The sequence below is a fragment of the Akebia trifoliata genome, chromosome 10, assembly GCF_017979445.1.
Source record: "Akebia trifoliata isolate Shusen 1 chromosome 10, ASM1797944v1, whole genome shotgun sequence".
Taxonomy (NCBI): Eukaryota; Viridiplantae; Streptophyta; class Magnoliopsida; order Ranunculales; family Lardizabalaceae; genus Akebia; species Akebia trifoliata.
This window is the reverse complement of record NC_141384.1, coordinates 31,319,143-31,335,520: the sequence shown is the minus strand read 5'-3', so window position 1 is coordinate 31,335,520 and position 16,378 is coordinate 31,319,143. Positions and strand designations below refer to the sequence as shown.

The 16,378-nt window shown below is 35.5% G+C and overlaps 2 protein-coding genes and 1 long non-coding RNA gene across 6 annotated transcripts; 2 read left to right on the top strand and 1 right to left on the bottom strand.

Moving 5' to 3' along the window:
* Positions 1 to 10: 10 nt before the first annotated feature.
* On the top strand, positions 11 to 1,919 carry LOC147393890 (uncharacterized). Its single transcript, XR_015182104.1, has 3 exons — positions 11 to 290; positions 423 to 525; positions 1,489 to 1,919. It is a non-coding gene; the product is annotated as an uncharacterized LOC147393890 (long non-coding RNA).
* A 5,024-nt stretch (positions 1,920 to 6,943) lies between these two features.
* LOC147393889 (serine/arginine-rich splicing factor RS31-like) lies at positions 6,944 to 10,576 on the top strand. Of its 4 annotated transcripts, none has more exons than XM_086455646.1 (6): positions 6,944 to 7,067; positions 7,180 to 7,296; positions 9,306 to 9,418; positions 9,635 to 9,867; positions 9,961 to 10,221; positions 10,338 to 10,576. In XM_086455646.1, exons 2-6 carry the CDS (start codon positions 7,191 to 7,193, stop codon positions 10,357 to 10,359), a joined length of 735 nt encoding a protein of 244 aa, XP_086311772.1. In that variant the 5' UTR covers positions 6,944 to 7,067; positions 7,180 to 7,190; the 3' UTR covers positions 10,360 to 10,576. The 4 variants fall into 4 exon arrangements, with proteins under 4 accessions (XP_086311772.1, XP_086311774.1, XP_086311770.1 ...); XM_086455648.1 differs by having other exon boundaries at positions 9,635 to 9,871; positions 9,965 to 10,221; XM_086455644.1 differs by having other exon boundaries at positions 9,632 to 9,867.
* Positions 10,577 to 12,287: 1,711 nt separating this feature from the next.
* On the bottom strand, positions 12,288 to 15,182 carry LOC147393888 (aluminum-activated malate transporter 10-like). The gene is made up of 6 exons (XM_086455643.1): positions 14,843 to 15,182; positions 14,502 to 14,642; positions 14,145 to 14,417; positions 13,241 to 13,359; positions 12,994 to 13,137; positions 12,288 to 12,781 (listed from the first exon to the last, which is right to left on the bottom strand). Exons 1-6 carry the CDS (start codon positions 15,180 to 15,182, stop codon positions 12,290 to 12,292), a joined length of 1,509 nt encoding a protein of 502 aa, XP_086311769.1. The 3' UTR covers positions 12,288 to 12,289.
* Positions 15,183 to 16,378: the final 1,196 nt, after the last annotated feature.

Genomic DNA, 16,378 nt, shown 5'->3' with positions numbered 1-16,378 from the left:
CCGTCCATTTTTTGTAAACTGTTTTTGATGGGATTAGAAGTTTTGGAATGGGCTGATTTTTGGTGATGATGATCTCCTCACCGTGCAGATCATCCTCACCAAAAAGCAGCGCATTCCAAAACCTCTGACTCATGTTTTGAAAAATGTTTTGCCAAAAAGTTAGCCATTGAATGCCCCCCTATATATATAGGGAGCGGTTCGGCGGCCCTAAAGTGTGCCCAGGTTTGTGCCAAGGTTTTTGGGCCATCAGATATTACGAGATGGGACGGTCAAGATTGAATAAACCAACTGTAAAGTGTAAACTTACTTTTGTGTACAGAAATTTTCAAATTTATAAGTAAACCCAAGCCCCTCTATAGTTTTACCTTTAGCTCCCCACCACATTTCATTCTCTCTCTCTCTCTCTCTCCAAACTCTATCAGGCGAAGATCCCTCTCAAACAAAGGCAATGTCTTCGACGAAGGCGTCTCTCTTGAACTATTGATTGGCAGCAGTGGCAGAAATACCATATCTTTCTCTCTACAGGTATTTCTCTCTCTCTCTCTCTCTCTAAATCTTAACCCTAACTCTCCCTCTCTCTAAACCCTAGCTTTCTTTTGCTAAGACCATGGTAAAATAAGTTTTCTTAACAAAAGAGGCAGCACAAAGGATGTCTCGAGCTTTTATGTGGTAGGTAGGAAATTTTAAGAACTTTTTTCGTTCCTTATTTGTATTTCATTCCTTATTTGTATGAGAAGTACTGTCTTGAGCTTTCATGTGGTATTTTTTTTTTGGTTTAATGTGATTATTGCATACAATTGCTTTTGCTCTTTGATGGGTGGTTGATCAAAAAGCATGGCATTGTTAAATGGTTCCCTTGAAACATAAGTATTGGCAAAGGCATGAATCGGTTATAACATCTTTTTTGATTAATTTTACTTGGGCTATTTATTATTGATCCTCCACTCTTCTGGATGGGATTCTCAAATAAGTCCTTTATGGCTTTGACTAAAGATAATTCCTTTTCATTGGTTTATGTTTTATTTAAAGAGACATTGAAAATGATAGTGCCTTTAGACTGTTAAGGATAAATCTAAAAAGTTATTGAACATGTATCCAATCTAATAAGCATTAGATTGGAATTGGATTTGATCCAAATCGTATTGAATTGATTTGAGATCAAATTATTGTTTGGGTTGATTAGAATATGAAAAAAGAGGTCCCACAAGGACTTGATGCAATAAGTTCTAGATCTGCTCCTATACCATGCTTACCAAGCCATAGGTTGCTACAACCTTCTTTGCTCAAGCTTCATTTAAATTAGCAATCAAATACAAGTGGGTGCAAGCATATTGCAGAGATGAAATAGAATAGGACCCCACACACATAAAATAATTTTTTCAAAAAAAACCATAGAGAATCTCTAAACTCTTGTTATTTAAGATTAATTTTTGTTGTTTTATTACTGATTTATTTATTTAATTGGGGTTTTTTTTTATATAACTATAGGATCCAAAAGAGGGGCATTGGTGGATGCAACTTGGAAATGATTATATGGTAGGGTATTGGCCTGCCTTCCTCTTCTCATACTTAGATGATAGTGCTTCTACGATTGAGTGGGGAGGAGAGATGGAAACTTACAACCAGATGGAGAGCACGCCTCAACTCAAATGGGTCCAATAATCCAAGGATTCCTAAAGAAATTGGTACCTTCACTGAGCAATCCAACTGCCATGATGTTTAAAATGGCAATGATGGAGATTGGGGCATTTTCTTCTTAACATCCTTTTAAGGATTAAAATAGTCTATTTTTAGAAGTGTCGATGCTTTATTTTTGATGTACTCTCTAAATAAAAAGTTTGAGAGAAGGTCAAGTTTCTTAAGTCAATTGAAACAGGTCTTTGTTAGCACCCTTTTATATGTATTTATTTGTTTGCTCCTATTTTTGAAGTGGTTTGGTCAGCTATCAATGGGTGAATGAGGGTTTTATATTGGGTATTTAAGCAGACCTTTCATACAAAAGTAATAATGATGTATTCTAAACAAAGAGAACCTTATATTTTTTCTTTATTGTTTCCTAAAGAATGATTATTACTCATGACCAATGAAGCTCATTAATAAAATAGTTATATATGGTTACTTGATCCATTCTATAATCTCACATTGACACTTAAGAGTTTATTTTCTCTCTAGTGAGACACTTGTAATAGTCCATGAGCAAGAAAAATGAAAGCCCTTTCTAGTACTTGGGTTGCAGACAACAATACAAAAGCATGGTATACCTTTTGGATTACCTATTGGGTGTTGGTTAGGATAAATAGATCATAGATTGCATGTGTTTCTAGCTTCTGATTACCAAATAATATAGGGGACAAGACTTTTGCAGATGTGAGTGGATGATGATACGTTTAAATGTATGATCTGTTTTATGAAACAAGAGTGATATCCACCAATGTTTCGCTGTAAATCTAGGTTGATTTATTCCATTTCTATTATCTGTAAGATTATTTGTTTTCAAAGGGTGGTCTTTATATGGAAAAAAAGGTTCAAAAAAATGGTTTTAGGCACAGATAAAAAAAAAATAGTAGCTATCAGGTTGATGGTAATTACTCTCTAAACGTTGAACGAAACTCATTGACCAGAATACATGATTTAATTCCTTTATTTCATCTATCTTGCTTCTTGGATATTCCATGTGCATGTCATAAAGTACCCAGTACCCAATCAAGCTCTTATTCCAAGTTCTAGAAGTCATGTATTAATTCCCTTATTTCATCCATCTTTCTTCCTATATTCATCTCCTTAAACAAAGAGACCCATTTATGAAGAAATCAAAATGATGTTTCCATCAGTAATCAGAACATTCATGGAATATTATGTGCTTATTGAGTACACATCAGCTCAGAAGCTATAGAAATAGTGACATTTGTGATTATAAGAGGGTATATATGATCCAATCAAAATTGAGCAAACACTACTTAAAAATATAAATCCATGTTTGTTCGAAGTAATGGTTGTGGAGCCCCTTTCATTCGATGTCGCCCACCACGACCACTACGACCACTGGTTTCTTGAGTTTCTTAGCTCTAACCGCCAACACTAGGAAGTGCAGTTATTCTCTTCCTCACCATGATGTCAAGTTGTCAACTGCCCAGATGCAGGAAAAAAAAAAAAAGCAATAAAAAACATAAGGAAAGTATACAATGCAAGAAAATTGAAGGAAAAAAGCCAGATCCAATTCTTTCAACTAAATCCAAACATCAAATGTGCAACAAATTAGCTGCCATTGAATATCCTTTTCACATTTATCATTGGTTCAATCCTGGGATGGATAAGTATTGAAATTAATGGTGCTCCTTCTCATTTTAGAGGGGCCTCATCTTGGATTGATGAGTTCCAGCACCTACATTTATATCACACAATCTTTTTTTTTTTTTAAATTTTAATCTGATTACAAAGGAATTATAACCATTTAAAACAACATAAAAAAAACATTGTAATTCTCCAATGGTATAATGAAATTAAAAAACAAACAAAAGAAAATACTTTTTAAAAAATCTTAAAGTTGAGACAGAAAATTTGGGGTTTAGAGAAAGAGAAAGAGAGGAGTATGTTTATGCCACCGATAAACAGTGCGAGAGATAGATCGAAAGAGAGGGGCTTGAGACATCCTTTGTGCTGCCTCTTTTGCTAAGAAAACTTATTTTACCATGGTCTTAGCAAAAGAAAGCTAGGGTTTAGAGAGAGGGAGAGTTAGGGTTAGGGTTTAGAGAGAGGGAGAGAAAGAGATACGTATAGAGAGAAAGATATGGTATTTCTGCCACTGCTGCCAATCAATATTTCAAGAGAGACGTTTGAGAGGGATCTTTGCCTGGTATGGTTGTTCGAGAGTTTGGAGAGAGAGAGAGAATGAAATGTGAGGTATGAAATGTGTTGGGGAGCTAAAAGTAAAACTATAGAGGGGCTTGGGTTTAATTTCTAAGGGTTACTTATAAATTTGAAAATTTCTGTACGCAAAAGTAAGTTTACACTTTACAGTTGGTTTATTCAATCTTAACCGTCCCATCTCGCAATATATGATGGCTCAAAAACCTTGGCACAAAGCTAGGCACACTTTAGGGTCGCCAAACCGTTCCCTATATATATATATATATATATATATATATATATGTGGGTTAGGATCCATAAACAACATTCTAGGTAATCTTCTAAACAATGTTTTGTCCTATATGACAAAACAATTTCGGAATGGGATGATTTTTGTGAGGATGATCACTATGGTGAGTAGATCATCCTCACAAAAAATCAGTTGATTATAAAACTTCTAACCCTGTGGAAAGTGGTTACAAATTAATGGTTAAAATAAAACAATCCACGATTCTTGGGATTTGGGGTTCAGGAGAAATTTTAATGATTGGGAGCTAACCGAGGTTACATCTTTCCTCGATCTCTTGCATACGCTTCATCGCAACGAAAGTGAACAGGATAGGTGGGAATGGATTAGAGCGAAGGATTCGAGATTCTCTGTTAGATCCTTCCATAAATGGCTCACTCCTAGTGCTGAGCGTACCATCTCGGCTTCCATCATTTGGCTTAGGTCAGTGCCTTCTAAAATCTCTTTCTTTGTCTGGTTGGCTTCCCTTGGTAGGATTCTTACGATGGATAACTTGATTGCTCGGGGTTGGATCACTCCTAATTGTTGTCCCCTTTGCTTGATGGAAGGGGAATCTGTTGATCACATTTTACTTCATTGCCCTTTTTCCTATAATTTATGGTCATGTTTCCTTGGTTTATTCCGTATGACTTGGGTTTTCCCTCATAAGTTTTCATCGTTGTTGAAAGAGTGGACCAGTAATGTCTTTCACACCAGAAAACGTTACCTGTGGGCTATGCTACCTTCGGCTATTGCTTGGGGGATTTGGAATGAACGGAATAACATGGTGTTTAATGGCAAGATTAGAAGCTCTCATACAAGTTTTTTAGAGATTTTGGGCTTCTTATACCTTTGGTCCAAACAAAATATAGAGTTCGTGGGAACTTCGTTTGATGATTTTGTTTTTAGATGGAACTCTTTATGTAATCATTGATGTTGTTTGCTCTTCTTCTTTGTTGCTTTCTATGAGGCTTTCTCGGCCTCCTTGTATGCTGTTTTTTCTTTCTCCTTGAAATATATTATACTTTTCAAAAAAAAAACAATCCACGATTCTTTAACTTGTAAATTAGGATTAGTAATTTCAGAATGGGCTGATTTTTTGTGAGGATGATTTCATCACCATAAAGATCATTTTCAAAAAAATCAATCCATTCCAAAACTTTTTTCCCATATAAGATAAAACACGTTGTCTAGAATGTTGTCTACGAATCTTGACCCCATATATATATATCGGGAAGGTTAATGTCCAATGTTTCATGAGAGACGTTAGCATTATCCAACACACTTTTTTCAATAATACATTTTCTCATTTTATCTTTTAGTGAAAAGACAAAGGTGTATTGATCTTTTACACAATAAATGCTATGAGCATTTAAGTATTTTGAATTATATATATATATATATATATATATATAATAAATGCTTTGACAATTAATGATTACATAATAAATGCATTTATTGCATAAAAGACTGACTTGTCCTTGTCTTTTTTACTAAAAGACAAAATTGAGAGGGATATTATTGGAAAAAATAATATTGGATAATACTAGCGTCCCCATGAGATTTTGGACATTAGCATTCCCCTATATATATGTACATACACATAGAAACTTTGGGAAACACTAAAAAGACCAAGATATTTTTTCAATATATAGGCTAGATGTTTCAAAATGACCTATTTTTTATGAGGATGATCTCTATGGTGAGGAGATCATCCTCACAAAAAATCAACTCATTTTGAAACTTTTAATCCCATAAAAAGTGGTTTACAAATAATTGATCGACCATGATTTTTTTTTTCTTCTTAAACTGGGGTTAGAAGTTTAGAATAGACTGATTTTTTGTGAGAATATAATCTCTTCACTATAGAAATCATCCTCACAAAAAAATCAGCCATTCCGAAACTTCTAACTCATATAGATTATCTTTACAAAAAAAATCGGTCAATTCGAAAACTTCTAACCTATATATTAAAAAAATTGTTTCGCACTTTTTAGGGCTTCTAAATGCTCTCCATTTAATTAAAATACTAAAATGCATTTAGTATTTAATAGTAAAATGCATGTAAATACATTACAAATATGATTTTTTTTTGTAATATTACATTGTTTAATAAAAATGTGATAAAAAATATATATTTTTTAATTTTTATAACTAACTAACCTCATCCTAGTTGCAATTTTCTTGATTTTAAACCAAAATAACCTTATTTATATAAGCTTTAAATGTGAAGGTAAGGGCATTTGATAATTACAATGGTAGATAATTGATTTTAGTGTTGATAATTATTTATGACATTTTGGTATTCTACAATTACATGAGTCAACATCACTTAATCCCTCACTTTCAATTCATTGTTTTCGGTCCTACCTCAAACCCTTTGTAGAAAATTTTTTATTTTTAAAATTTCATCATCTTTACTTCAAAAATCTTATCTAATCATTAAGATTTGACCTTTTAAAGGATAAAATAGAATCTTAAAAGGTTGACAAGGACAGAATATATAAATATAAAATTTCCTGAAGATTGAAGTAAATAGAGGGCTAAGTTTGGATTTGAAGGGTAGGATAAAAATTATTTTCATTTTATTTATAGATGATTATCTCAAATATAGACCAAAACATAGGGGGGTATGTCCAAATTTTTACTAATTTTTAGTTGCAGAACATTCAAGAATTTTAGTCGTTGAAGATGAGGGTATTTAGGTCAATGTTCTATTAATCTCGAAGAGGAAGCTGAGGTCAAGGGCGTATCACATCAGTTTCAAAACAGTGGAGGTTTCTCAAATATTCACCAAAACGTGGAGAGGACCTAAAAAGGGCAAAAGAAATGGTGTATTAGTTATTCCTCTTTATATTTTGATCGCAAGCGCGTGTCCTTTCGCTCGCTTCTGTAGTTCGCTTTTAGGGTTTCGACATTGTTTCACGCGCAAAAGGTTATCTTTCGATCTAAAGCTGTTAATGTTTGTTACTAATTTATTCTACAATTTTTGATGATTTTGATTGTATTAATTGTTTTCATCTTCCCTTTTGTTTTGATGATGCTAGGGTTTCTGAGGATGAGGCCAGTTTTCTGCGGTAGTTTCGATTACGAGACTCGTCAATCTGACTTGGAGCGTCTGTTCTCCAAATACGGGAGGGTGGATCGGGTCGATATGAAATCTGGTAAATCTACTTTTGTTTGATCTTCTTCTTATTAAGATTTGATCGATTTGAAATCTGTGAGTTGAACTTTTAGTTGATTGTGAAAATCTTATCTTTTCAATCTGTTGTATGTATTGTGCTAATGTTGAGATCAGTAGCTAGATACCCTTTTGTTTTATTAATTTGATAATATTGTTCCTGTCTATGTTTGGGTAATATGTTTGATCTTTGTCGTTATTTGAACCTAAGAGTAAAATTGTCTATCGATATGAAGAAATGCAAATGGTGTCCAAAATATTACTTTCTTTGGTTGAGATATAATAGTGCAGAGCTTCTCAAGAAAGCTGATTTATAAGTCATGAATACTAAAACCAATGGGTTTCTATTCCACTGTATATCTTGTTGTGTAGAAAATTTAGATACCAATTTTAAAGCTCCAATTTGCTCTTGGTTTCTAATTCTATCATGATTCCTCAATTTCTTAGTTGGTACCTGCTATCTTCTAAAATAACCGTCATTTTATTGTGTTTTTCAAGACCCAATTCGATGCTCCAAAAATACCTAGGCATTAGTGGAGTGGAAAGTTTAAGTTTTAACCCAAGGATCCTAACATACCCCCACACTTCAAGGCTGACGCCCTAGTTTGCCCACTTCATGGCAAGCTCCCAATACCCTTGGCCTTCTTTCCAAGTACCAGGTACCCCTTTTTATTTTTCCACAAGTTGCCCCTTCCCAAACTAATCATGGTAGCTTACTATGGCGGAGCCCCGCCACCCCCACCTTTTTTTTCAAGACCCATTTCATATCCTGTACTGTAGAAGTCCCCTCCCTCTTCCTTAATCGCCTCTCCATAACCCTGGACATGGGGTTGTCTTTGATACAAAATGTTAATACCTAAGCTAATGCTTCAAAAATACCTAGGTGTTAATGTAGTGGAAAGTTTAAGCCTTAACCCAAGGATCCTAACAGCTTGGCTCATTTGATTGATTCATAGAATTGGATAAGCATCGGCTATTTATAGAATTGGCTATTTAGTTATCCTGCTTGCCATCTGATTTGCAAGCTGTATAGATGCTTCAATCTCAGTTGGTTCCTAGGTGGGGTTTTTATGGCCTAGTCGCCTGGGCATCCGCCTTTAACAACGCTTCACTCTTAAAATGTCTTTTCTTTCTTTCTCTTTGTTTGGGTCAAAGAAATTCAGTGGTTGCTCTTGGAACCTGGTAATCTGGTCACACCTCAGGGTCTTCTTTAAGTTTGGATTATCACTCTCACTGCATTTGATTTCTGATTCAGTTAATTTTTTTTACTGAAATCAGGCTGGGTATGGCTGCATACACCCTGTGCCTCTTTCACGTTGGACATTGAAAATTGACAACAGCAATGTTACCATTTTTTTTATTGAAAGAATTCCATATTTAAATGTTTGTTTTGACGCAGGAACTTTTACAAAAGGAAATCGAGCTCCTATCTGGGCTCGTAAACTCCTGTGCAAAAAATTGCATGGCAAAGAAAACCTTCCTGCTTGCCTGCCTGCTTGCTCATCAGCTCCTTCTACTTACAAATGACATCATCCTGCATTTCCTTCACTCACACCCACACTGCCCAAATTTTCCATTTACAAGAATGGTCACACAGAGGCATCACTCATATCAGTTATGCCATGCCTTCTCATACTCTTGATAGACGGACCAATCATTTCAGTCACATGCCACTACTACTACTACTACTACTACTGAACACTTGCTGTGCGAATGGTGATGCTTGGCTCATCAGTGACTTCTCAGTTCTGACTCTTTGGATTTAACTTTTTTGCCAATTATCATGATTTAGTTCATCATGCAAGGCTACACCATTATTGTTGACATCCTTATGTGCATCAGGCCTTCCTCTATTTGCAGGTGTTGTATTCTTATGCTCTTACCAGGGAAAAAAGATATCCTAACCGGATGTCATATTGAGAACTATCTCAATGGACATATAATATGAGCCCTTACTTTATCCCTACTCTGAGTCTTGTTATGTTGTTGCAGGGTTTGCTTTTGTGTATTTTGATGATGAGCGTGATGCTGAAGATGCAATTCGAGGTCTTGACAATACGCCATTTGGTTACAATAAACGCCGGCTCTCTGTGGAATGGGCTAGGGTAATTTTTTTTGTTTCACTTATTTCTTGAATAGCTAATTCATGTACATGGTATTTAACACCGAATGGTTTTCAGTTATAAAAAAAAAAAGGTAGTGGTTTTTGTGTGGGTCTTTAACTATGGGCCGGTACAACTTCAGCAAAACACTTGAGCCCAATATCCTGTAATTATTTGTTTTATAAGAGTATTTGTTTTATTTTCTTGCTCTGCCAGCAGGGCGAGCGTGGTTCCAGGCACCGTGAAGGTTCTAGGTCAATGGCAAACCAGAGGCCCACAAAAACATTATTTGTAATAAACTTTGATCCAATCCACACAAGAACTCGAGACATTGAAAGGCATTTTGAACCATATGGAAAGGTTCAACATGTGAGAATTAGAAGGAACTTTGCATTTGTGCAGTTCGACAAGCAGGAGGAAGCTACAAAAGCTCTTGAACACACCAACATGAGGCAAGTGGTTTCTATATCTGTTTCAATTTTCTCAGTTAGTATGCTTTGAGGTTATTATCTTATTGAATCTTTCACACTTTCCCAAATTTGCAGCAAGATCTTAGGCAGAGTGGTGTCTGTTGAGTATGCTTTGAGGGATGATGGAGAACGTGGTGACAGTCCCAGAAGAGGTGGTGACAGCCCCAGAAGAGGTTATGGGGGGCGCGGCAATAGCCCATATGGGCGTTCTAGAAGCCCAGTGCACCGCCGGAGCCGACCTAGTCCAGATTATGGCCGGGCTCGCAGTCCGGTCTATGATAAATACAATGGTCCCTCATACAGGGAGCAAAGCCCCGATTACGGTAGATATCGAAGGTAACTAGGACTGAAATTTACTTATTTAACACGTTATGGTGGTTTCCTTTATATTTGGGATATGAGTAGGAGTACTTCATTGTTTACTGAACTCCTTTTTAACTTCTGTGATATAGTGGCTCGCCCGTTCGGAGGTAAAGGACTAACTTGAGGACAATAGAAAGAAGAAAGGGGTATGTACGTGTGGATGAGATGGTATGCCCTAAACTCGAACAGAGTTTTCTGTGGAGTTTATTCATCTGCAAGGGTATTTAGGTGTTTGAGATCTTAATTTATTTTTAAGTGTGACTTTTGAGACAGAACTCATTTATTTACTGAACTATGCTAAAACGAGATCAAGAAATACTATTAGTTATGACTTTCACAAAGTGTTAATACCTAATCGTCGCCAACTATTTTTCTTTGGTTTGCATGGCATGGAGATGGTGGTGGCTGGGCTTTCTTTGCCGTACGAGATCTACTGTCAATTTTTGGTTTTGGCTTAGCTACCATCACTAATTGGGTATTCTTTCAGCACCTAATATCATACATAGTTTTCGGGTATTGGGAATGGGACTTAGCTTGTGCGGATAAAGCAAGACTAAGGGATTCCAGATACTCTGAAAATCACTTTTTCGATCACCCCCAAGAATATGCTTGACAAATGCGGCTAGAAATGGTGAGAAACTCGAAGGACACATTTACGCAAGATTGTCTGTGTTTTATGAATTAGGGAATTATCATGTCCTATTTGGTAGATCTAAGTTGAAGCACTACATTCAAGTGGATGTGAGAAAGATTTGGGGATCTATGTTATGTATTCAATCTTTAAAATTTAACCCGATATTTTACTGTAGCTAACGTGAACAAAATGTGTAGTTTGCTATGACCATTTTTCAAATTGAGATACCTTTACAATTATACAAACCCTCTTACCATGCAACAGATTTCCCGTGATTTGAGGCATGTTAAAACACTATTCAAAATTTTCCATCAAATTGGCATCCTCTTCAAATTTGAAGATGAAGGTCCCCCCTCAAATCCACTTTGAACTCCAACCAACCGTCTCTTTAAATCACTATAATATGTATCAAGGAAGGGGGAAAAAAGGCTGAAAATAACATTTATGAAAAAGGGGACAAAATAGGTATTTAGAAAAATGTGAACACTGATTTAGAGTCCCATCAAAAATTTCTCTCCCTCCATATTTTTAGGCATGGATAGTGATATAGAGAGGGTAATTTAAAAATTCTCTCCCTTCCATATTTGAAGGCATGGATAATGATGTCGAGGGTAAATTAAAAAATGAAACTGCTTAGAACGGTTGGAGTTAGGTTCGAAGTCTTAGTCTCTATATTTAGAGTTTTGAAGACTGGTTAAATATACATGTCAAACTAGAATTGAATGCTTGTTCCTCGAGTTTGTGGGACTCCCTACATTTGGACAGAACCACATAAAATTAGCCACGTATTGTTTCACTAGGTCTAATAGTGTATTAAACAAAAGAACAAACAAGTTTAGGAAAGAAACGCTTGCACGCTCATCAAGATTCTTAGAATGTTTTACAACGTATCCAATTGTCCTCAACATGTTTCTTTCCTCTTGTTCCTTCCTCTTTTGTTAATAATAATGATGGCAAGGCGTGCATATGGATTATTCTGCTTTCTTTCTTACAAATCTAGACTATCAATTGTTATAGTTTGACATCATCTATCAATCATATTTTGAACTACAACAACACAATATTGAAAATGTATTTGGGATCCATTTTATCACCCCCACACATGTCCAAGTAAGGCTTAAGTGTACTATTTTTCTCTTTAATCAACTTGCCCTTGTTATTGAAAAATCACTTAGAAAGTGATGAAAAAAGACATGTTTGTACATGATATAACCATAAGAAAGAAATAATTTTTTTTGTGTAGTTAGAGCTAGCTTAGTTTTAGAGAGAAAGCAGAGAGACTTGGCTATATACTCACAACATATTTTGATTCTTCTACATTGTTTCTTTTTCGTTTTAGTCAAGCAAATTCTCTTGTTGGTGAGAAAAGTGAACCTCAGCCAACTAACCAAGTTAATGATGTAGAACTCAGACCTGTTGAAGGGCCTTCATGGTTTCTTCTTCTTGATGATCTGAACTGAGTTTGTTTGTTGTGGTGGGCTGGCTTTGTTTGGGCTTGCTGTCATCTGCTGGCTTGAAATCTGCCAATCCAGCTAATTCTTCTACAACATCGACAATCCCTTCAATCCTCGCTGTTATTTCAATCAACAATGAAGCTACTGAGACAAGTGGTAGAACATCCATAAGGGGTACGATAGTTGTCGTTGACATCAGATTTTTTTTCTCCTTTACGGGAACTTCGACTACTGGTAATTGTGGTGGTCTGAGTTGGGTGGGAAGATACTTCAAGGCATTTTGGAGATCTTGTACTGCACTATTCATCTCTCCAACTGAAAAATCTATGGTGGAAGATTTTCTCATAGTCTTGGTGATAATGGCCAGCTCTTTCAACACAGTTGAAGAATGAGAGCTCAAACTCATACAAACATTACTGAGATGCTTCTTTATGAATTCAGGTGTCTGTAAATCAGTTACAATATAAACTGTTTTGAGACAATGCATAATAAAAATTATTTAAAGCATATTTCTTCTTGAATTTTAGCACATAAGATAAGATTAACCCTGTTATCTAATTTCGCAATTTGATCAACGATTTGTTGCACAAATGAGTTGGAAGTTTAGATGTTTAAGAATCAAATTATTATTCTTTTTCCTGATCTACACATGTTTACCTGATTTTCGGAATTGATGCAACCGTTGAGAGCCTCTATGCAATAAGCACAGTGGCGCATCGAGGCTCCAACCTTAAGGTATTGTGTCCACGGATGTTGGAAGCTGAAACGGCCGTGGTTGGGTTCCCATCTTGCAAAATTGGCCTGAAAATAAAAATGATGCATACCCAGTTCAAGTCAAAGTAATTACATTAAAGAATAAAAAGAAAGCTCTTGTTAATTCATCTTCATAAAATTGACTGTTTACCAAAGACTCTTCCAAGGCTTTTGAATTTAGCACGCATTTATATCCTTGCAATTTTTTACGAGAATCTTGTTCGTTGTCGATTATACTCACTTCTTCCTCGAAGAATTCAACTACACATCCTGATTGTCAGGAGAGAAAAGAAAAACTAATTAAATCAGATATTTTGATTACACTCTATTACTGTTGTTTTCCCTCATAGTGTTTTTTAGTATGAGTTTATGTAATATATTTTCCTAAGATAACAAAAGATTTAACAAGCATGGTTTTAAATCTCTCTTTCACATCTCGTCTCATCTCGTTCATGAAATAGACCGAGTTGTCTTAGATTTGTCAATTTATCTCAAACAAGATAAACCATTTTACTCGGTTTAGAATTATTTATTCTTATATATTTATATAAAAATAAAATAATTATAATTTTTTTTATATAAAAATAAAGTTGATTAGAAGATGTTTAGTCATGAAATCATATTTTAGTTATATAACACATATTTAATTTTTTTTTTTTAAAGAATTATTTTAATTAAAATATACAAAATCCCAGTTGACTCAGACGATATTTTCAAAATCTCGCCCAAGTCATCCCTTTTATCTTGTGAGAAGTCATACAGTTGAGACACCTTGTATATCAATCTTGTTGATGGACGATACCGAGACAACTCACCCAAGTCATCTCGGTCTCTCTGATGAGATTTGAAACCATGTTAACAAAAGTGAGAAGGAAGAGCCAAAAAAAACATTGATTAAGGTAGTGAGAATGGATATGATCATGCTTGCAACAATAGAAGACATGGCTTTAGACATAACTGAATTGTTTAGCTGACCACAAATTTTTGGGATAATTGTTCGATGAAATGTATCTATGTAAGTACGCGCGTGTCATGTAAATTAGGCATGCACATACCATCAAGGGAATTGGCAAGCTTTTCCAAGTTACGAGCGATGAGATGATGAAGATCCTGGCCAGCCCAAATCGGGCAGATGAGAATGCTAATGAGAATGCACATAGAAGTTCCAATCACAATGGTTGATAATCGATGGTGAGCCAACTCAAACAAGTTATCTACACGATAACCCGACACTGAAACAAAGCTGAAGGTTAGGATAAAGATCATTGCACCATAATCGAATCGTGCTTTCACTGATGGAATAAATCTAGAAAAGGTTGCGGCCGCAGCTGTGTACAAGAAAACCAAAGCAGCACATCAGCATTGAAAGATATAAATTGCACATAAGAGCTTCGAACAAAAATTTTACATACCAAAAAAGAATACCGAGCTTCTGAGAATTACGGGCTCAATTTTTTCTCCAGATTGAATTGCAACCCAATGAATACCAATGCCAAGAGCTCCAGCGAGGAAAGTTCCCGTTGCTCTGTTTAGGCTTTTACAAAGAGTGGCACCTACAACAACATGAATAAAAATAAGTCGTTGGTAAGGTAATTTAGACTTCGAATCAGGGGTAAGTTTGGTATTAAAGATGTTAAGGAAGTTAAAAATTATGACTAATAGTTTTGTAAACTTCTATTACCACACCATTTTTATTTAGGACACATCAATCTTGGAATGAAATGGCATACCCTATGTAATTTTGTATACTTACCCACATTGTGTTCAAAAACTACCACAACTGTCAGAACTGCCCACATAGCATTCCCTCCAACGCTTTCATACAAAGGTCTCATGTAGTAAAAGAGTGATACCACAGTAAGAGCCATCCCAACCTTGAGACAATGAATAACCTTTCTAGGATCATCAACTCCTATACCCCATGCCTTGTTCAAAAACTTCCACACTTTCCTCACAAACCCTAAAACCAAACTTTCTAACCCTAGCCAAATTCTTCGGATTATTCCCGATTCTGGCACCAATATCTCCGATGACCCATCGGCCGCTCTTACTCTCCATTCGAGCCCACCGGACACTTCTTTCACATTAACCATCTCTCAAATCAATCACTAAAGAAAATAATCGAATATCGAATGGTTGAAATGAAATCAAAGAGTTTGTCTAAGTGAGATGGTTATGTTTTTAGGTATGGGTAGGTGCCTACCAGACAAACCAATCTGAGGATGCTATGAAAGGTAGCTGTTAGAGGCCCCAATTCCATGTAATAGAAAGGTTAATCACTTAACCTTGTATTGTTCAATGTTTGATCACCATGGAAGCTTATATAAGGGTGCATTTGCCATCTTGGATGGCTTAAAAAAGTTAATTCAAAGTTATAGGCAGTGTAGAGACATCTTTTTAATTTGTGAGTGGGTAAGGTAGTAAGCTAAGGGCTTTAAATTATCTATTTTAATTCTTTCTGTTCTTTCTCTTGTTTAAACTATATTTATGAATCCTAAAAGTCGCTGCTTTTAGGGAGCACTTACCAAAGAAAGTTTGGCACCTTAGCTTCATATTGATATATCTATTATATCAAAATCTTGATCTCCAATCTTAGAAATCGAAAAAAATAATGATATTGTGATCCAATTAGGTGCTCTTGACAAGAATTTCAAGTCAAGTAGTTTCAATCCTAATTCTATTGGACAAAATTTGATATGGGATAGGTCACGAAGATACTCATAAGTGTCGAGATAAAAAAGAAATGATGCTGAAAGCCCAAAAATAATAGAATAACGATTTTCTGACCCAATCAGGTTTTCTTGACAAGAATTTCAAGTCAAGTAGTTTCAATCCTAATTCTATTGGACAAAATTTGATATGGGATAGGTCATCGAAGATATTCACAAGTGTCGAGATAAAAAGAAATGACGCTGAAAGACCAAATCGTTATTCTTATGCTTTCAAGAAGACTATTAAATTACAAAAACAATAAAATAAAATAAAAATAAACATTGAAGACATATTAAGATTTAAAATAAAGATTTGCTGGCACCCCCTCTGACATGTGCCCCTTGGAGTACCAAAGATCTTTTTCCTCGAGATACACAATTGCACATGTTTATGGGGATGTGTAATTGTGTTTCCCAAGGAAAAAAGATCTGTGATTCTAGCCCATGCCTAGTCAGGGAGCTTAAGGGGGGTATGTTAGAAGGGGTGTTAGAAAATATTCAACAATGCCTATGCTTGCAAAAGAGACGAAAGAGTGATTCACTATGATTGAGAAAGATTACAGCTTGGATTTCTCCCA

Coding starts and splice junctions, on each gene's coding strand:
- LOC147393889 (XM_086455644.1), top strand. CDS start 7,191: ATGAGGCCAGTTTTCTGCGGTAGTTTCGATTACGAGACTCGTCAATCT. Junction 7,297..9,305: donor TCGGGTCGATATGAAATCTG/GTAAATCTACTT, acceptor ATGTTGTTGCAG/GGTTTGCTTTTGTGTATTTT. Junction 9,419..9,631: donor TCTCTGTGGAATGGGCTAGG/GTAATTTTTTTT, acceptor TTGCTCTGCCAG/CAGGGCGAGCGTGGTTCCAG.
- LOC147393888 (XM_086455643.1), bottom strand. CDS start 15,182: ATGGTTAATGTGAAAGAAGTGTCCGGTGGGCTCGAATGGAGAGTAAGA. Junction 14,643..14,842: donor AGTTTTTGAACACAATGTGG/GTAAGTATACAA, acceptor ATGTTGTTGTAG/GTGCCACTCTTTGTAAAAGC. Junction 13,138..13,240: donor AAGCCTTGGAAGAGTCTTTG/GTAAACAGTCAA, acceptor TTTTATTTTCAG/GCCAATTTTGCAAGATGGGA.